The following is a 21,837-nucleotide window of genomic DNA, read 5'->3' on the forward strand; positions in this document are numbered from 1 at the left end:
TTTGAAGTGGTGTGGACAATGGAAAAGATAGAGAAAAATTCTTCTAACTGTCAAATTTTGAGGGGTTATCTCATGGCCACTCTCTTTTATGAGACTTCAACTAGGACCAGATTGTCCTTTGAGTCGGCCATGAAAAGGTTGGGTGGAGAAGTTTTGAACACAGAAAATGCACGGGGATTTTCTACAACAACAAAAGGAGACACACTTGTAGAGACCATACGAAAATGTCAAAGGATACGCTGATATAATTGTCATGAGGCACTTTGACAATGGTGTTGCCAGAAGAGTTGTATTAACAGTAGGTATTCATGTTATCACTGTTAGGGATGGTCCAAGCCAGCACACTCCACCGGCTCTGCTGGATGTGAATACGATCGAAAGAGAGATAGGCAATTGGGATGGCATTAGTGTTGCCTTAGGGGGAGATTTGGCAAATGACAGGACGGTTGACTACCAGTATGGGCCTGCATATGGCAACATCAATTTGGTTTTGGAGGCTCATATTCATATTACACTAGAAACAAATCTCTTGACTCTGCTCTGTGCCATTGTTGGCTTGGCCAACTACAATGTTGCTTGTGTGAACATACTCAACACTAAATTTGTTACAAAGTGGAGAGTTGATGTGGATCCATGGGGCCCTATCCTAGAGCCACTTATTGTTGGCCATGCAACCTCAATCCAGACATTGGAATGGACGGTGGAAGAACTACGAAAGGAGAAGTTGCAGAGCTGGGCTTTATCAACAATACAAGATTGGGATGAGGTGCAACAGCAGCTAGCCACAAATGTCCTAGGTGGCCTGACACTGGGCTACAAGTTTGTCATAATTCCAATTTTTGCCAGTGCAATAGCCATCTACGTGGGTTTCAGTCTTGCTGCCATATATGGACTTTTTGTGGTAGTTTTGGGAAGGCTTAGCACAATTACAACCGGGCTTGCGCTTGACACCTATGGACTCAAGGGGAAGGAAGATCATGTAGCTTGCGTGGTTGACCTCCTTGGCTAGGGTGGGTACCCTGCAACAGCCACCAAAGTGATGGAGGATTACACTGGCCAAATTGGTTGCTGGCACAGCATATCATCCACGGTTTTTACTGCTGCCTACAAACCAGTGATGTACATACCATCAATTTTGGATCAATTTACTGTAATAGGTTTACTCATAGCTAGCGCCAATCTAGGTGCATTACATCAAGGGAAACTCTTGCAGGCTTACATCAAGAGAGATTGTAACTGGCCCCATTCACATTACTTTACAAAAGTCGAAGTTCTCACTGAAATTTGTGCACACCTATTGATGGCTTACTTGCATGAATATGCTTGTGAGACTCATGTTGTTGCTCTCTATTATGGGATAAACAATACAGGAAGTGGAAAACATATGCAAATGATCTCAGGCTAACTATTTGCAGTACCAATTGCACCTGATCTGGGTCCCAGCCTTGGAGTTGCTAGTGTCCCAGGAATTGGACTTCATTACACAGAATTAGTCAGAGCCTTAACCAGTACTGTTGCGGTTGCATGTGGATTTCACAAGGATATGCCGAGTGATCCTATTGACCGTGATGGGTTTAGACCTCTAAGTGTTTCAAGGTGTAGCAATTGGAGGGGGATAGTGCTGCTGAGTCTTCTCAATCCCAGGGGGCTGGTCATGATATTGTTGCTGCCATGCTGCAAAATGTAGGCAGTGCAACCTTGACAATGGGGGGCCACTGTGAGGGGTTGTTTCACACCAGTCCAGGACTGAGGGAGGGTAGAGATGCTGCTTGGGGAGATGCAGCGACGTTCGACACGCATCCCTACATTCGACCATAAAAAAAATTACTAAGGGGAATGCTCTAGTTTTGGGCGTCCTGAGGGCGGACATTGCTACCAAGGCGGCTACTTGGGAATAGGTGGAGACGTAGGCATACAGACCCTACTTTCGAGCTTGAGGACAAACTCTTTCTTCCAGGGGGTGTAATGTTATGCACTCAATAATATTATTATTTTAATAGTTTTTTTAATTTACTTTATTTATTTCAGTTTTAGGCCATCGGGGCATTTCTTGGAATATTTCATTTATAGGGGTATTTTTATAATATTTTATTTTAAACCCTATAAGGGTGAACCCTATTTAAGGGGTAAGAGTAATGAGAAAGACAAGCATTGATTTTTAGGGTAAACAAGCTTGGTGTTCTCCTTAACGAACCTAGGGTTTTCAAGCTTCCCTTTGGCTTGATCTTCGTCTTTCTTTTCTACTTCCCTACGAATCCCTGTGTCAGATCCGGGACGATAACAATCAATTATCTTGTCGAATAATCTTATATTAGATATTGTCCTTGTTGTTCCATCTCTTGAATATTATCTGTTGTCTGTTAGCCAAATTACTTCAATTCTTGCTTGTACTGTAATGTTTTGGCCCTCTTTTTGTGTTTTTAGGACATTCTAACTCGAAAGATTCTTGGTTATGGTGTTAGACATGGAAAAATCTACTATTTGGAGTTGACAGAGAATGGGGGATTGAAAACCAGTCAGGCAAATCAAGCTAGTAGTGAAAACAATGCTCAAGCAACTATATGGTTATGGCACCGAAGACTCGGTCATCTTTCCTTTGGTTATCTTAAGAAATTGCGACCACAACTCTTTTCAGGTTTGAATAATTTGGGATTTCATTGTGACACTTGTGAACTAGCTAAGAGTCACCGTATCTCTCTATTTACCTAGTTTGAATAAGAATTCTGAACCTTTTGAGGTTATTTATTCTGATGTTTGGGGTCTTGCAAAAGTTCCCTCTATTTCTCGAGCTCAGTATTTTGTGACATTTATCGATAAATTCACTAGAATGACTTCGGTATCCCTGCTTATAAAAAAGAGTGATGTGTGTCTAGATGGTACACACTCAGTACCAGAAGTAGATTCGCGTTTTGTAATCTGACAATGGTGTTGAGTTTGTCGATGTTTCTCTTGGTAATTTTTTGAACAATCATAGAATTCGTCATCACACCTCATGCACCTATACTCCCCAACAAAATGGATTGGCAGAGAGAAAGAATAGACAACTTTTAGAAGTAGTGTGTGCCTCTCTCTTTGGCATGAACATACCTCGGTTTTATTGGGGCGAAGCTGTCAAATCTGTTGCCTACCTTATCAATTGAATACCTTCTCTAGTTATAGACTTTCAAACTCCTCAACTAAAACTGCACTCCCTAATTTCCATTCCCCATGTTCCAAATCTTGAACCCCGGGTTTTTGGGTGTACTGTATATATTCATATCCCAAAAGTCTTGCAAAATAAACTTGATTCATGCCAAATGATGTGTTTTTGTTGGCTATTCTGATTTTCAAAAATGATATCGGCGTTATGATCCACAGACCCGAAAGCTCCATGTAACTCTAAATGCCTCTTTCCCTGAATTAAAACCTTATTATTCAGGGGGACTCTCTCGGAATTATCTTCAGGGGGTGAGCTTAAGTGAAGAGAATAACGGAGGGGCTGAGTTTATTGAGTTAGAAGCGGTGAATGAATTGTTTAATCATCAAGAGAATAGTGGAGGTGCTAAGTTAGAAGCGGTGAATGAATTTTTTAACCAACCAGGTTGTCATGATGTGCAACAAGATTGTGCTCCCAACCATGAAGTTGAGAGTGAATCATTAATTGCTCCTGAAGAATCCTCACAGTTGCTTCCGTTTGCACCATCAACTGAAGAATCAACTCAGAATGTTTTTCCTCAGGTAAATATGAATCCTGTGTTTGATGAATCTATTAAAATATGTGTTCCTACAGAAAATATAACTCCTAGATATCCACAAAGATTGAATAAGGGAGTTCCAAAGAAACAGTATGAGCCTGATCCTGAAGCCAAGACCAAATACTCAATCAACAACTATGTGTCCTCCCATAGGTTGACTAAATCGTATGCATTTACTGTTGATCAATTATCCAGGGTTTCTATTCCTAGTAATGTGCAGGATGCATTAGCTTATCCAAAATGGAAAAAGGTGATGGACGAAGAGATGGAGGCTCTACAAAAGAATGTCACGTTAGGAACTTGTTACACAGCCTAAAAGAGTGAAGACAATTGGATGTCGATGGGTGTTCACGGTGAAACTCAAACTGGATGAAAGTAATGAAAGATATAAAACTCGGCTAGTTGCAAAGGGATATACGCAAAGGTATGGGATAAACTATTAGGATACTTTTGCACCAATAGCTAAGATCAATACAATTAGCATTCTTATATCTATAGCAGCAAATCGAGATTGGCCTCTGCAACAATTTGAAAGTAGTTCTTTATGTCAAGGTAAAGTCTGTAAATTGAAGAAGTCATTGTACGGATTGAAACAGTCACCTAGAGCATGGTTTGAGAGATTCTCGGCTACAATGATGGAGTTTGGCTATAAGCAAAGTAACTCAGATTATACTTTGTTTATATAACACAAAGAAGGAAAAGTAACAACTTTAATTGTGTATGTTGATGATATGGTATTGACAGGAGATGACCCATGTGAAATGCAAGCTTTATAGGAGTATTCAGCCCCTAAATTTGAAATAAAGGATTTCGGACAACTTAAATATTTTTGGGGAATTGAGGTGGCAAGATCGAAACATGGAATCTTCATTTCACAACGAAAATATGTGCTGGATCTTCTAGTCGAAACCCGAATGATGCTTGATTGTAAACCAATAGAGAAGCCCATAGAAATGAATCATAAGATAGGAATTCTCCCAGATCAAATCCCAACAGACAAATGACGTTATCAGCAATTAGTTGGAAGATTAATCTACCTATCACACACAAGACTAGATGTCGCATATGCAGTGAGCGTTGTGAGTCAGTTCATGCTTGCACCAAGTAAAGAACATATAAAAACAGTCTATCGGATCTTGAGATACTTAAAGTGTGCTTCAAGAAAATGTTTGTTATTTGCATAAAAAAGTGTCTCTAACACTGAAGGATACACAACTTATGATTGGGCCGGAGATCAGACAACTAGAAGATCTACGTCTAGTTATTTTACTTTTGTGAAAGGTAATCTTATCACGTAGAAAAGTAAAAAATAGAAGATAGTATCAAGATTACGACGTTATTACCCTCGTCAGACCATTTTTGACATTTCCGAAAAAGGCAGATGTGGGCCGGGCTCTTAGTGGATCTGGTCTCAACTTCCGGAGACAAATTTGAATGGGTTGGAGCGTAAGTAACTTTCTACCGAGCACCAGTTGATATTGGCTTCCGACTAAAGACTCGTAATAGTTTTTTGGCATTTATGTGTCAAATGACTAAGAAGCCCTTGAGCGGAGGCTTTGTTATTCGATCTTTTGACTTTTGGGCCCGGTCCATTTCATGCTCCACGCAAACGCGACCTTTGCGTGATCGAGGTCACTCACAGCGACTTCTTCTATTGATTTCTCTTTAATTTATTCGCTATCGACATTCATGACCCAGTTTACGACTTTGATCTTCACCGGTGAATCCACCTAGGGAGAGGTCATGACGCTACATGTTTGATTTTTTTTATCTTTATTTGTACATAGGTGGCATTCAACAATTGTGCTCTGTAATTAGTCCATTTTTTTGCCCTCTTATCTCTATTAACCTTCTTGGTTATGCCCTGATCTAGGTACGATGCCCTAATCACATGAATAGAATTCCCCTAATCACATGAATAGAATTCCGGTGATTCACATGAGATGGGGGATATGTCACGGAACAAAGGTTGAAAAATAGGGGAGTGAGGCAGGGATAGGGCTGGTTTCCCAATCCCGGTCAGGTTTTGGTTCGGGTTCAAATTTTGGGAAATCCATCCCCCGTTAGGTTTTTGTTCGGGTCGCATTTGGGAAATCATCCCTGACCTGAGCCGTACCCACCATTTTAATTCGACATAGATATATTCATTAGTAATCAGCGATGCCGCCAATTCATTGAGCTCAGAGCAGCTCAGCTCCTCTGCTGAAGCCTAAAACCCAAAGCTCCCGAATTGCACGTATATGCTCCTGAACTAGGCTTTTCTCCTTCTTCCTCTCCCCTTTTTCTTGTTCCCCCCGCAGCAGCTCAGAGGTGTCATACAATGGCGGAGACCCAAGACGTCCGATTCGTTTCTTCGTCTATCAAGCTTCAGCGTCTTTCTGTCCACCATTCTTTTGGGCCTTCCTCTAATCTTCCTTTCGCTCGCCATTCCATCTCCACGAATTTACGAAGAGCTCAAGATTTCATCCATAATTTCGTATCTTCCATTTCAAAACGCATGAACGGCAACCGTTTTGTGACCAAATCATCGCTTCTTTGTTCCTCTTCATTGGGGTTTTCTCATTCGGAAGAAACGAGTGCGGCCCTTCCGAGCGGGAGAGATATTCAACAGAAAGAACATCTCTCTAGTCGCCTCGGGAAAGAAGATGAAGAGAGGGTTTTGATTAGTGAGGTTTTGGTTCGGAACAAAGATGGCGAGGAACTCGAGAGGAAGGATCTCGAGGCGGAGGTCTTGGCGGCATTGAAAGCTTCCAGAGCCAACTCAGCTCTCACGGTCCGTGAGGTTCAAGAAGATGTACACCGGATCATAGACAGTGGGTACTTTTACTCCTGCATGCCCGTTGCAGTGGATACACGTGATGGAATTCGCTTGGTTTTTCAGGTAAGTCTTATTGTTAAACATTATCATATCTCTGTTTTGATATAAAATTGGACAAATGGGATCAATTTTCTACTTTTGAGGATAGCTATCATTACTCTCACTGAAGATCATGACAAAATTATCTTTCAAATGAATACTATAACTCAATACTATTTCTTAAACACTTTTCAATGTGGAACTTTTTTCCACGCAACAACTTCTCTTTGTGTCCAAATACCTTGGAGAGCACAAACTGGGTATTCACTCATGCACGCATCCTCCTTCTTTGATACCATTATTGGATTGAGCCTGTTCCATCCCGAAATGATTAGCCACTTAGGAGACTCATTGCTCAACTTTATAACTCAACACTATTTCTTAACACATTTCAATGTGGGACTTGTTCCCACTCAACATATCATTTGCTTTTCACTTTTTTGATTGCCACTAGTGATGGTCAAGTGCAAATAATACAATTTTGGTTAGTAGTGTTCAAAATCCATTTAATCCATGCAATGAGAAGCTTTTTCATTTTGCTAATAATAACATAGAGTATGGACCTAAATCCATCTAAACTAGGTGTACCCAGTTTTATTTAACTATCAAATTTGAATTGAATGACTTAAAACTTGATTTTTTTTTATTTTATATTTTTTATCTCATGAATTCATAATTGATGGTCACTTGAATTTTTTTCTTATTTTTGTCAACTTTTAATGACAAAATGGAAATAATGGTATTGTCGTTATTTTATTTTTTTTGAAATATGGTGTGTAAACTATTAAGAAGAGAGAGAAAAGTACAAACAAACCTAGCTAGACAGGCCTTCCTCCACAACAAGTGTTGGAGCGAAATACCTAACTTAGCCCCAATGTCTGCCAAATGATTGGCAGAACGAGGAAAGTGTTTCCAATTACAATTTAAAGAAGAAATTAAATTTCAAATATCTTAATACATATCCCAATGACGCAATGGAGACTGGATAGACTTTGCACACCAATCAATGACCTTTTTTGAGTCTTCTTCGATACAGAGGGGCCTCGTGAGATAATGGTATTGACTTTATTAAAATGAGATAATAACATTGTTGTAAATATAATGTGTAAATTTGTCCAATAAAAAACTTTAAGAGAAGAGAGAGAAAGAAGAAAAGAGAGAGAAGCAAGCTGTGTGGAGAGCAGCAGCTGTTAGGGACAACTAGATCCCTAATCTCTTATAAAAAAAATTATATCGCTCAAGTCAAAAGACAGCTAAAAGGGCAGAAAGCCCTTAGTACATGTATCTGTTGTATACAGCCATATAAATTCAAAAACGAAATACAAAACATAACCAGATTGGTGTACCAATATCCTACAATCTTCCTAACCAATAGAGATCATGAATGTACATATGTAATAATCAAAATGCCCCTGATTTCATATTTTCTTACATAATAAAGTAAATGGCACTCTCATAAATAGTGTAACATTTTTAAGAAAGAAAAAAGTTGGATGCAGCCAAAGTTGGCTGGACTTGAATCACATCTTTCCCTTTAATATAAGAGTATGCAGGAGAATGTCTTTTCATCTGTATTTTCGGCGTAAAATATTTTACTACTTGTATGCCACAAGGTAGAGCCGAATCAAGAGTTTCAAGGGTTGATATGTGAGGGTGCAAATGTTCTACCTGCAAAATTTTTGGAGGATTCATTACGTGATGGATATGGTAATTGTTTCTTTTGATTTTTTTTCTTGTTAATTTATTGTTCTTTTGCCTTTTCATATTTCATCTTTGTGAGAAACTTTCTCTGAGTAACAGTTTTGGTGTCAAGTTGTGCAGGAAAAATTGTAAATATCCGGCGTCTGGATGAAGTGATAAATTCTATCAATGGATGGTATATGGATCGTGGTCTATTTGGTCTGGTTTGTGCTTCCTTCACTAGAATGCAATTGGAATACCCATTTCCTTAGAACATTATTTTGTTTTCTTAACATTGATAATTTGTCTTACAGGTTTCGGATGTTGAGATTCTTTCAGGTGGGATCCTTCGCCTACAAGTTTCAGAAGCTGTGGTCAACAGTATATCAATCCGTTTCCTTGATAGAAGGACGTAAGAACATTTTTTGGTGTTTCTTTTTATTTTCTGTGCTTTTCTTTTCCCTGATAATGACAATCTGTGTTCTATTTTATTTCTTCAGAGGTGAGCCAACTACTGGAAAGACAAGACCAGAAACTATACTACGACAACTCACAACTAAAAAGGGACAGGTTGGACTTCCTTTTCTCTCTGTAGGTTCAGTTAATAAACCTTCTTTTGCAAAGACTTTGTTGTTTTCTTCACTGAGTTGTCTATATCCTGTGCTGCTTGCCTCACTAACTTGGTGATATGTCACTGGGTCTGTTGGTCATATACATCGGCTAATAAATGCTGTATTTCCATTTGTGCATAGAACCTCTCAGGGTGTTAGAGCTTAACTGTGTTTATATGGTTGAAAAACAAGTTTTCAGCCTAAACTTGCTGTCATTTCATTGAATCGAACACTATTTGACTTTGTTGGATAAATTGTTTATTTTATTCTCTTAACTGGGATTGACCCAAGAGAAATGCATCAAGATGAAAAAAAAAAACATGAACCACTGGCAAATGATCTTTGCTAAGTCACTTGTTTTGCCTGGAAATGAAAATCAGCTGAAGCTAAAATATCTAAGTTCCTGTTCTATGGTTGTTAATTGTGGGTTAAAATTGCTAATACCTGTAATTAGTTGGCAGATGTAGAAAATTTAGTTACTGATGATTCTTTTTTTCAGATAATTCACAAAGACATTTTTTTGGTGAAGATAGGTCTTACAACATCATGCCTTAGAGTTTTATGCCTTTTATATTTGAAGGTGCTTTATGGTGAATGTGTTTGTAATAAAAGTTTGTTAAGGAATAGTCCCACATGGATTAGTGAGTACAAAGGTCTTGAGTTTATTAGTTGGGAAAGGGGTTTCTTAAGTTGGCTAGTCATTTTGGGATAAACCTTGGACCCAACTTTACAAAGTTTCTTCTGGTAAATTTTGCTGATGGCAGTTACTTTTTCTTTTAATCTGTAAAATGGGCTGCAACATTTTTCATATATTTATTTCCACTATTTTGCTTTCTGTCCTTGGTGGATCCTCTGTCTTAGGTTTAAAGTTTGATTTTATCAACTATAGGTTTACAGTCTGCTGCAAGGAAAAAGAGACGTAGAAACTATTTTGACAATGGGTATCATGGAAGATGTTAGTATTATTCCCCAGCCTGCAGGAGGTGAGTTGCACCATTTTTTTTCTTTTTCATGGAAGTTTTTGAGGTTGTTACTCTAGTTAAAAATGCAGTTTTTAGGATTATAGTGTTAGTAATGCTGAGTCCTTGCAAATAGAATGTTCTTTCAGTGATATCTACAGTACTGGTTAACTGCAGAACTACCTTATTCTAAGAATTGCATCCTTCTTTCATTCTGCATATTATGTAGTTCTCTCTTGTGCTTAATCCTATAATATTATGATTATTTGATGCTGCATGGGTCATTTACTTTGTTCTTTATTTCCTAGTGGCAAGGTATGGGCCTTTGGGTCATTCGTCACATGAGGGGGTTTCTAGTATGAGTTCTTGGGTTCAACTCTCACAAGGGTTAAAGGGGGTGTATGTGTGCGTATTTAACATTCAAGAAAAAAATCATTAAGTTTCTTATTTATATGAACCTCCCTAAGATTTATAATTTATAAAAAAGGACATGCTCTTAGTTACTTGGGTGCATGTTGTGCGGAGTACAAATTGTATGGCTTCCTTATCTAGGAGAGGAGTCTCCTTCCTCATCTTGTTGAGGGCAGCTCCTTTCTACTTAATGTAGACTTATGTTCATTTGGACTATTTGTTTCTTTGGCTTTTTTTTTTTTGTACTTCGTAATTTTTTTCTTTTTAAATAAAATTCTTGTGTATAGTATCCAGTAGAGCCTTACCATATGTCTTGCCATTCTTTGGCTATAGGGTTGTCTTTTTTCTTGCCCCACCTCTTGATAGTTCTTTCCTGCTGATCTTTATTTCTTTGATCATTTTGAACTCCCTAGATACTGGCAATGTCGATCTGGTAATGAATTGTGTGGAGCGTGTAAGTGGTGGTTTCTCAGCAGGAGGTGGAATTTCGAGCGGGTAATCATATATTGATCTGGCAATTCTTTAACTTTGTTTATATTTACCCTATTACAAGTGACGCTACAATTTTACCTTGTAGGATAACAAGCGGTCCACTTTCAGGACTGATCGGAAGGTAAATATTCACAATTTTGTATCAGCTGGTTTTCACATTGTTTTGTTTTCTGATTCATTTAATGCAGTGGTTTTACTGATGGTTCCTTCGCATCATTTCAGCTTCGCTTATTCTCATCGGAATGTCTTTGGGCGGAATCAAAAACTTAATCTTTCCTTAGAAAGGGGGCAAATTGACTCAATTTTTCGCGTAAATTATACTGATCCTTGGATTGAAGGAGATGATAAACGGACATCCAGATCGATTATGGTTCAGGTGATTTATATTTCCCTACATGTAACAGATCTACATTGATGAACACTCCATTTGACAAGACACAACTGTCTATTTGAAATTAGAACTCCAGAACTCCAGGAATGCTTGTTCATGGTACCCAGACTGGTCAAGGTACTGTCACCATTGGTCGTGTAACAGCTGGAATTGAATTCAGTAGACCTTTAACGCCAAAGTGGAGTGGGACAGCCGGTATAATTTTTCAGGTATGTTGTCTTTTACCACCTTATGTTTGTCTTCTTCATTAGTCTTTAAGTTTTCCTAAATTTTCAACTTTATGAATCTCCAGTTCTTTGTTGGCTTTTATCCTTTAAATTTTAATTGTCTTGATCTTCCTCAGCATGCTGGAGCCCGTGATGAAAATGGGAGACCAATCATCAAAGATTTCTATGGCAGTCCTTTGACTTCGAGGTGTGCCATCTTCTCACATCTTAGAGCCATATCTTGCAACATTAAGGGTTTTTTTTTTTTTCAAGAAGGATGTATAAACTATTATAAAAGAGGGAGAAATAATACAAACCTAACTAAGCGGACCTTCCTCCACAACAAGGGTGTTGGAGTGAAACACCCAGCTTAGCCTGAGTGTCTGCCAAATGCATCATTAAGGTTTAGTTTTATATTACTTCAAAATAAAGCATTGGCTTTATGTTTGAATAATTTTTACCTTTCAAAAAAAGGGTTGATTACTTTTTTTTTTTTTGAATACTAATTTTGTCTGTTTATTGCTTAGTGGCAATACCTATGATGATATGCTGATTGCGAAACTTGAATCTGCCTACACAGTTTCTGGTGATCATGGATCTTCTGTGGTTAGTGTCCAGCTTATTATTATGTTAGAAAGGATGTGGAGAACTTTTTTGGCAAGATGTGTGCTTGGAACTAACATTTATCTCTCCTATGGACATTTCTCATTTAGTTTCCATTACTTCTTTATTGCAGTTTGTGTTTAACATGGAACAAGGACTCCCTGTTTTCCCTGAATGGTTGTGTTTCAACAGAATGACTGCACGTGCTAGGAAGGGATTGGAAATTGGTCCTGGCAAGCTTCTTTTGAGGTACAAGACAGCAGCTTGACTCTTTATTACCAATTTCAGCTTAATAAATGAGCTACTGAATCATATTTAAGTTCTTTCTTCTTTATCTGACAAAATTGTGCCTTACTGAGTAGTTTATCGGGTGGTCAAGTGGTGGGAAATTTCTCACCTCATGAAGCTTTTGCTATTGGTGGAACAAATAGCGTCAGAGGTTATGAGGAAGGTGCTGTTGGTTCAGGTCGATCCTTCGTGGTTGGTAGTGGCGAAATTTCTCTGAGATTGGTAAGCTTTAATGTGAATTTCTATTTTCTCTCTTACTTCCCTTCATGTTGCTACTCCTGTAAAATCATATGTTTTTGAGCAAAACCCTATGCCAAATACTGCTTATACAATGTTCTTGTATTGTTTTCAAAGAGAATGTAACTAAGATAGTACAGAAGAGGATCCTTCAAGAAAAAGAAAAAGAATTGTTGAAGAAAAGAAAAAAAATCCTTTAAGAAAAAGAAAAAAACTAAAGAAGATAGTACTAAGATGAAAGGGTCCTGTCGAGGCATGATTATTGTTAGTAAGATAGTGGTTCAAGTAATGAGTCTAGTGTAGTCATTAGTCTTTTTTAAATTACTTGTGAGGTGGGGCATTTTTATAGCTATCATAAAAGTAGGTTTAGAGTATAAGTTACATGCTTCTCATGAAAGAAGAATGGGATGTTTCTGGTTGTGTTTTTATAGTTATTGTTAAAGGAGTGAGATATGAATTTCAGAACATGAAATAAGAATGGGTTGATGCTGTTTGAGGAGAAAGTCTAGAAGTTTCACCAGATTTGACAAAAAGGTCGTACTATTTAAAGAAAAGGTGGCTGTTGTACCACAAAGAAACTGATTTAAGCGGTCTATTCTGTATGACATGAATCGAATCCAGTTATGACTGCAATAATTTTGTCCGCAAGCCTCCGTTCTGTTAGTTTCCACTTCATCCAATTACATCCATTGTGATAAAAATCATATGGATATTAATAAAATTATCAACGAATGTTGTAATAATTCGTATAAAGGAGGACAATTCTTACATGGATTTGCATTTCTTTATAATTCACGCATCATTTGAAGAAGTGTTTTGGATTTAGATGCCAACAGAGCAAATGATTCATCAATCCTATTTTTCTGTGTGGATGGAGGGAAACTATTAGTGGCTATAGATCTACTGGAAAGTAAAGATTCTCTGTCTGATTGATTGAAGATTTGCCTGTGATAGGTGTCAGGAGTTGGCATGAAAATAGATGGCAACAAGTGGCGTTGAAGAGGTCGAGTAAAGCACCAGAAGAAAGTTCTTTTTTTCTTTTCTGCTTTTAGAAGATTCTTTTCAAACAGTCTGAAAACTCTTGAGAGACTATTGAATGGGCAGAGATTTACTGCAAGGAAACAACAGCTGGTGGGTTTCACCACAGATCTGTTGGCAAAAAGCACTGGAAGTTTATCAAGAACCAAGGAATCTAGGTGGTCTTTTTGTCTTTTCTTTTTGTTAAGGAATAATCCCACAACGATTAGTGAGTGCAAAGATCTTGAGTTAATTAGTTGAGAAAAAGGTTTCCTAAGTTAGCTAGTCATTTTGGGATGGGCCTTGGACCCAAATTCACATGGTATCCGAGCAGATAAACTATCCACTTGTAGAGCCATAAAAGAGGGCATGCACGTGAGGGAGAGTGTTAAGAATAGTCCCACATAGATTAATGAGTACAAAGATCTTGAGTTTATTAGTTGGGAAAAATGTTTCCTAAGTTGGCTAGTCATTTTGGGATGGGCCTTGGGGGTGTGATTTTGGATCCATCTGGCAATCAGTGTTTCTCTTATGTTGGCCCGTTAGGCATCTCCGATTCAACATCGGCGGAGCTATATGACCTTCTTAATCGGCTCCGTGTGTTCAGAGACAACTGCAGTGGTCCAATTCACATTGAAGGAGACTCCAAGGTGGTCATTGGATGGTGCCAACGTGCTTCCCTTCCGCCGTGGCGGCATTGGGACATCTTTCAGGAAATTTTAGATATTACCTCACTATTTTCTTGTATTTGGTCTTACATTCCGAGACCTGTAAATTTGGCAGCAGATGTGTTTACCAAGCAGGGAGCGCCCCTTCAATCTCTTGTTGTTAGGGATTTGCTCCCTCTTCCTTTATAATTTTTCTCTTGTTAATATAATACATCTTTATCAAAAATAAAAATAAAAATGGGATGGGCCTTAGACCCAACTTCACACTTTTCTTCTCTATTTTTGCTTTTTTTGTTCTCTACTTTTGCAAAAGGTAGAACAGAGAAGAGAATGGATAGTCGAGATTCACCAGACAAATGGGGTCAAATTAGTCTTTCTAGAAAGCAAATAAAGGCATCAATGTGTAAATTCCTGGGGTCTTAACTTACTGGACTGATTGGGTGGTGTGAATCAGTCTAAACTTGGCTCTTTTGGTAAAGATTGAACACCTCAAATTTATGAAAGGTAGGTTTTGGTTTTGATACTTCAAAAGGCTGGTCAAGTTGATCAGGAAAACCAATTCTAGGCTTTTTGTTTCCCTCTTTTTTTTGGTGACAATGAGAAACTCACTATTCTTGGGTCGCAATTACGAGAAACTCACTAGATGGTATAATGAGTAGATTTTAAATCAGTGGTGGTGATCAAGAATTACTATATCAAACAACTATTTAGATAGCAAAGAAAATGGATCTAATTGGCAACTTCCTATTCATTTATTTTTTTTAAATGAACTTCCTAAGTTGAATAAGGTGATCCTGAGGACATTATTAGGTTCTCAGATGTTTTACACATGCTAGATGGCTTGGATCAATCACTGCACCCTTGCTAGAGATAGAGAAATTGGAGTAACAATCAATGGTGATTAAGATCCAAGTTGATCTGGTTCAACAAGAGAGAATGGATGAGTATTTAAAAGAATACTGGAAATGCTAGTGTCAGAGTGTGAATGAGTGTCTGAGAGTGCATAGCATGTGCCTGTTGGGATAATAAATGCCATGGCAGATACAGATAACAAGCAGTCTGACAAACTGGTGAAAGAAAAGTTTACAATTATGACAGAAGTGGAATATTCTAGATTAAGTGGATCCCTTGGTTTGATTTAGATAGGTTCTTTTTTTTAAAAAAAAAATAGATAGGTTTAGAGATGGCTGTATTAACAGTTCCAGATGTTCTTTAAGCAGTAGGTGTCCAACAAGATGGTGAGACTACTGGTCAAAGAGCACAAAATTGAAAGAGAAAATTTGGTCCTTGAAGCAGTAGTCACTCTGCCCTAACATGGGCCTCCACTATAAAAAAATATGCCTCCTATTACCAGTTATATTATCAGAAATCACTGGAGAACTGTCAGTTCATTCCAAGACTACTCTCCTTCAAGATTGATCGGCTGACAGCTGCCTCCAATTGGCTGGCTCAATTTGAATTTTGATGGTTTCTCTTTTGGAAACCCTGGACCTGCAGGACTGAAGGCTGTATAAGAGATCAAAATGGATCCACCCTCATGTTCACAAGGACTTTGGGTCATTGTGACTCAACCAAAGCTGAAACAAAAGCTGCTCTTGAGGGTCTTAGATTGGTATCCTGATGATTTTCTGCAGAAATGATTATTGAGGGGGATCCAGCTTAAAGTTATATCCTGGCTATCCTAAAAACCAGCAACCCCTTGGAGGTTGGCCTAGATATTTGATGAAATCTTTAACTTATGTGTTGTTAACTCTTATTCAATTCAGCCACATCCCTAGAGAAGCTAATCACCTTGCTAATCATCTAGCTATACTTGGAGTTTTCCTTGAGCACCTTGCTCTGGGAAGCTCTCTCCTGCTGTAATTTTGGGTCTCTGATGATGTGGCACAGGAATATGTGTGTTGCTGCAGTGAGGGAGGATGGAGGAAATAGAAGGAGAATAAGAGAGGAAGAAGAAGAAGAGAGGGGAAGAAGGGGAGCCAAGAGCAGGGAGGGGAGGGGAAGGGAAAACAATAGGGACTTCATTCTATTCAATAATGTGATTTCAAAACATTACAAGTTTAGGTAGAAATCAAAAACTCTAGTTGACATTTTAAAATGACCAAAAGGCCCTGATGACAAAATGCCCTTAAACAAATAAAATAATTACATCTAAGGACAATACAAAATGCAAATAATAAAATTACAAAATAACACCTAATTAGTCCTAAATGACTCACTACCCACCAGAGTGTCATGGGTCTTGCCGTGGATTGATGTCTTCTGGTGTAACTCATGTAATAGGCGGTATACGAGTGGTGTCCTCACCAACTCTCCTAGTGTGGGAAAACCTTGACCCTGTTGAGTGGGACTTCTGATGACTCTGATAGTACTCCAACAAATCAGGTCCTACCATTGTAATGTGTCTCTCGTAATCCATGTGCAGTCGGAATTTGGTCGCACTGTCCGTTGTACTAAGAAGCGTTGAACCGTGCCACTCCTAGTAAAAACAACTTGTTCATCCACAATAGCTTCTGCAATATGTTCCTTATGTGCTGGTGCTATGGGTAATGGAATAGGATCCACAAGGGTATCAAACGAGGAATGAGGGAGTGTTTCGGGCAATGGGATGGAGTCAGAAGGTGATAAAATGGGGTCATCAGGAACGGAAGGGTGGTCCTTATATGCCATCAAGTCTTCAATGTTAGAAGTGGAGCTAATGCCTGCATCTGATGCCAAATCAATAACATAAGCATTCTGACCTACCCCTTTCAGCACCCCTTTCAGCACTTTAAAAGGTCTTGCACTTATGAGCTTGCAATTTTTGAGTAGATCCCGTAGGAAAACGCTCAGGCCTAATCGGAACCATGACATAATCGCCTACATTAAATTGTTTATCACGCTTATGCACATCGGCCTAAAGTTTATATTGGGCATTACTTGCTTGGATTCATTCGTTTGGTGATTTCGACATGTAGGTCTTCAACCCTACACACAAATGTTGTGGTGGACTCCGAAACCCTAGCATGAGGTGACATGTGTATGAGATCCAAAGATTTCCTAGGCAGATAACTGTGAACAACTTGAAATGGGTAATGCTTATGGACCTATTGACCAAGTTATTGTACGCAAATTAGGCTGTTGGGAAAATTAAATCCCAAGAGCGATGGTGATCTCCTATGAGGTAGCAAAGGAGGTTTCCCAAGCTTTGGTTAACGACTTTAGTTTGACCATTAGTTTGGGGGTGGTAGGCAGTAGAGAATTTCAATTTGGTACCTGTTAAGTGCAAAAGAGTTTTCCAGAAATAGCTCATAAAGAGGACATCCCTATTTGAAACAATGGTCTAAGGTAGGTCATATAACTAGACAATCTCATCAAAGAAAAGAGCGACTTTGTAGGTGTCAAAAGTTTTAGTACAGGCACCTATTATACAATCTGAACTCTTGTATCACATTATTCTTTTCCTCTGCTATGTAATAAAGCTCATCACCATTTTCCAATAAAAAAAAAATGGTCCTAGAGGTTATCGAAAAAAATAAAGTGATCCTTGAGGTGCCAATTGCTGTGACAGAACTAAGGTTTGTTACTGCAAGGTTGGAAGCAGAGGATAACACTTAGGAGTGAAACTCACATGAATATGAGAGTGTGGGGTACAAAGTGGATGAAATCTTGGCTATCAACACTTTTTTTTTTTTTTCGAAAAAGATGTATATAAATAGTTGAGAGTGGGATTTGAACCGTGTGGCTATCAACACTCAATCAAGAAACGTTGTAGTGTTAGAGCTGATGGTGGCATAGTGACCTGATCGACCTTTGTTCAGTGCAGGTCCAAGAAGCCTACTCGTGTGACGAGGTAACATACAAGGTGAATCAAGCAAGTTGAAAGGCAGCAAGATGTTGTGAGATACTAGACTCATTATGGACACAAGTCACAGGTAATAGCAAATAGATGTTTTCAACAATGGTAATATGCCCAAGGCAGAGGTGAAATTGCTGTGAGAAGAGGCGGTTTAGAAGCTTTTGTAGCAGTCTATACGAGGGGCTGTGATTAGGGAATCATTGAAAGGGAGAGTAGTCTGCAAGCATTTGAAACATAATTTATGAGTGGCTAAGTCAGGTCATATAGTGGTGGTTCAACAAGTTTTTGAACATGGAGGATGATGTTCCTCTAAGGGAAAGTGAAAGGATAGGGTACCAGTTGGGGGTGGTTATGGTGTGCAGATATGTTTGGGGGTGTAATTAGTAGGTCGGTAGGTTGAATCCAGTCTAGGGTAGTCATTAGGGATATTTCTAAAATTACTTTATGAGTTAACGGTGCTTTTATGAATGTTCTAAAAAACGGGAGGAAAATGGGATTTTTCACAGCTTTTCATAAAATAAGCAAGAAATGCCAGCTTGTGGGAATGAAATTCAGAAATTTCACCCAGACATTCTCTTTAATGAAAAGGTTAGTTTCCCTCAAAGAAACCAAGTTAGTACGTTGATTCCCATTGGGGTGAATCAAATCTGCTGCATTTGTACACTATTTGTCCCCACCATCCTGCATCATTCCTTCATTTTTTCCCCTATTGCCCAAATCCATATGTTGACATAAAAAATATACAAGAATCCATAAAACCGTGGATATGCAGTAAGCAAATATGTCATAGAAACTCCTTTTAATAGAAAATATTTGCAGAATATGCTACACAAAACTATTTAAGCTATGAAGGTGTAGCTCATATACTTGACAATATAGGTTAAATGCTATACTTCTGTATAATAACCAGGCCTAATTGAAGTATCCAGTCACTTTTCTAATGTTTTCATTCTCATCAACCAAGGTTTTTTTGTTTAAAGGCAGCAAGCAAAGGAACTATGTCTGTCTGGGAAAAGGCCCTTCTGTTTTTAGTTAAAAACTATAGGAATTTTACTAGTGCTTCCGTAAGAAAATGTTCACCGTTTGATGGACTGATTTAGAACCATCATACTTCTCTAGAAAGCTTGGGTCCTGAGAAATGTTTGTTATGCCAGTTAGAATGAGAAATGTACAGTTGGGAACTGCATCAGCATTTCATGTATTTTGCTTTCCCAATCAATTAAGAGTTTTATGTCATTGGATGATTCTCAGGCTTGAAAGGTGGATGCTTTCAATGGTGGTACGGAAGACCAAATACTTGGAAAATATGGCATTTTCTTTGTGATTAAATATTTTTTTGGACTAATTAAGTGTCTTTGAAATTATTTTTGCTAAGAATAAAGCCTTTGTCTTGCTTAGCCTTTTTTTTGTATTCAAATTAGAATCCTCAATCAAATGACTGACCGGACGCATAGTTGTTGAGTGCTAAAGATTGTGCTATCAATAACATCTAACTCTTTCAAAGATCAGAAACTCTTAATTATTGTCAGTTCCTGTTTGTCTTAATGTTTTCATCTCCCTCTCTTATTTTCTCTGTTCTCTGCAGTTTGGGCCCGTAGAAGGAGCTATTTTTGCCGATTATGGAAGTGATCTTGGTTCAGGCCAAATGGTGCCAGGTAGTTTACTCTTTTTCTAATGCTTATATTATAATAATTTTTTCGAATAATGAAAAGTTTTGTTAAATAAAGAAACAAAAAAAACAAGAAGAGAAGGGTGTCAAAACCTGAAAAAAGAGGAAAATAAAATACAGAATAATTCAGGAAAATTGAAGGCTAAGAGGAAGGGTGCGAGTTAACAAGAAGCAATTAATGAGAACTACCCTTTTAGACAAGAGAATCTACCACCTAATTGGCTCAGCATGGAACATGTTCCCAAGAGATGTGCAATGAGGAAGTCAAGTCAGCAATACATAGGAAATGCTGATCACATCTCCAAGGGAGTTCTAAAGAATCCTTTGCCCAAGAAACAAGTATGATGTACTTGTGTGCATGGCTTGAAAACCCAATGGGTGTTTTTTGTCTTAAAAATCCATGTTAATGGTCTTGTTTCAATGAACGAAGAACCTGACCATAAAAATTCAACTTGCATTGTAGTAGCATACTGCATTTTGTTGTTATTTAATCGTTCTTTTGCATTGATATTGTTAACGTTTTAATGGATTAGGTGATCCTGCTGGGGCTAGGGGGAAGCCCGGCAGTGGATACGGATATGGAGCAGGCATCCGTGTGGACTCCCCATTGGGACCCCTTCGGTTGGAGTATGCTTTCAATGATAGGCAGGCAAAGAGGTTTCATTTTGGAGTTGGGCTTCGTAACTGAGATGTCTTTGTTCTTCATTCATTAAGTGGGTCTATTTATAGTTGTTATTTCTCTTGTAATTTAGATTAGATTGAGGATTAAAAACACTTCCAGCAATATGTATGGTTCGTTTTTTTTAAATAAGTTCAAAAGTTCGTCATTTATATAATTCTGTTTAAAAAGTTGGATAAAAACCTTGACATCCCTTTTTTTGTAGAAAGGGTTGACGAAGTATCTCAAGTAGATATTTGGCAACTCTCGCACGGGAAGAGACCAGAGACTGTTTTAGTCTTCCTAAGCCCTTGGAAGGATTCCGAAGGATATAACTGGCTTTTTATTCAGGAGCGATGAGTATTAAAGTTTTGAGCAGTGTTTTGATGGTATTTGTTTGCTCAGGCCACCTGAGTGTCGGTTTACATATGGACAAAAAAGTTGCTGGTTGAACTCTCCTATCAATCTACTCTTCTCCAATCTGACCCTCAGATGAATCAGTCAGTCAGAAGAGGCTTTGTCACTCGTGTTTCTGAATAAAGTTCGGGAGCTACGGTCCAGCTGATTAATGTTGCCTACTGTAGCAGTGGGACCGCATGTTGTAGATGCTTGCATATTTACATAAGAGTAAGGAAGTTCGGGTTTAACAGAGAATCTCAGAAAAAAAGAGGTAGATTTGAGAAATTTTGTAGATTTTATATTCAGTGATGATAAATCCACAAATTATGTTATATTTTCGATTTATATTCTTTGGGATAAAAATGCTCCTGTTTTTTAGTTTACAACAATCTCACGACTTTGGATTATGACAGTATTGAATTCTTCAGAGTTTCAAACCCCTTGGATGTCGGGAACTAGCAGTGAAGACTCTCTCTCTCATGCGCAGTAGTTGTCGAGTACGTGGTGCTGGACCTTCCATCTATGTCGATGGCTTCTTTGTCATCTTCCATTATTGTTGAGAAGCTTGGGGGGAGATGGCGATGGTTCACTCCCTCTTCCGCGCCTCTCATAAATTGAAAGATCAGCCAAAAACGGAATATTATTACATCCATCACTGACCTTGGATCAAAGTGTAGTTACGAGTTTCCATTCCAGGCCTTCTCCTTTAGTAACCCACATGTTTCTCCGCTGGCGTTGTTTCCAACCAGAGGGGTTGCTGAAAAAGAACTCGTCTCTGTGAAGAGACCCTCCGGGACATGGCCATTATGAATCTAACTCTTGGAAAATAATCATCCACAGAATTTTTAAAGTTAGCGTCCATGTATACTTCTTTGTCGAACCATTTTATTAATCATACAAAAATAAAAAAAATTAGATAATACTTTCGATTGGCCTGCCACATGTATTCACTATCTTCGAGAGGATTTCGAGCGTGGAAAGATTTCTCTTGTTCTGTAGCTCCATTGTAGAGAATAGTCTCTGTTTTTTTTAGGTTTTCGTTTTATAATCTAATTGAATGGATTTTTACATGTTATTTTGCATATTTATCATCTTTTAGCAGAAAGATAATAATGTGGG

At 38.3% G+C, this 21,837-nt stretch overlaps 1 protein-coding gene across 4 annotated transcripts; it reads left to right on the forward strand.

Annotated features, from left to right (window-relative positions):
• Nucleotides 1–5,921: 5,921 nt before the first annotated feature.
• Nucleotides 5,922–20,981, forward strand: LOC137940571 (outer envelope protein 80, chloroplastic). 4 transcript variants are annotated; one of them, XM_068785712.1, is made up of 17 exons: nt 5,922–6,615; nt 8,205–8,298; nt 8,413–8,495; nt 8,586–8,683; nt 8,772–8,862; nt 9,772–9,865; nt 10,666–10,747; nt 10,830–10,865; nt 10,967–11,120; nt 11,204–11,344; nt 11,479–11,549; nt 11,869–11,947; nt 12,078–12,193; nt 12,307–12,454; nt 19,578–19,647; nt 20,195–20,374; nt 20,546–20,981. In XM_068785712.1, the coding sequence occupies exons 1-16, from the start codon at nt 6,055–6,057 to the stop codon at nt 20,347–20,349; spliced, it is 2,073 nt and encodes a 690-aa protein (XP_068641813.1). In that variant the 5' UTR covers nt 5,922–6,054; the 3' UTR covers nt 20,350–20,374; nt 20,546–20,981. The 4 variants fall into 4 exon arrangements, with proteins under 4 accessions (XP_068641813.1, XP_068641811.1, XP_068641814.1 ...); XM_068785710.1 differs by lacking the exon at nt 20,546–20,981 and having other exon boundaries at nt 20,195–20,500; XM_068785713.1 differs by lacking the exon at nt 20,546–20,981 and having other exon boundaries at nt 8,772–8,841; nt 20,195–20,500.
• The last annotated feature ends 856 nt before the right edge of the window (nt 20,982–21,837 follow it).

This window comes from Aristolochia californica, unplaced genomic scaffold (genome assembly GCF_029961685.1).
Source record: "Aristolochia californica isolate CCGP_79_NKW_82.1479 unplaced genomic scaffold, dmAriCali1.0.hap1 SCAF_9, whole genome shotgun sequence".
NCBI classification, from domain to species: Eukaryota; Viridiplantae; Streptophyta; class Magnoliopsida; order Piperales; family Aristolochiaceae; genus Aristolochia; species Aristolochia californica.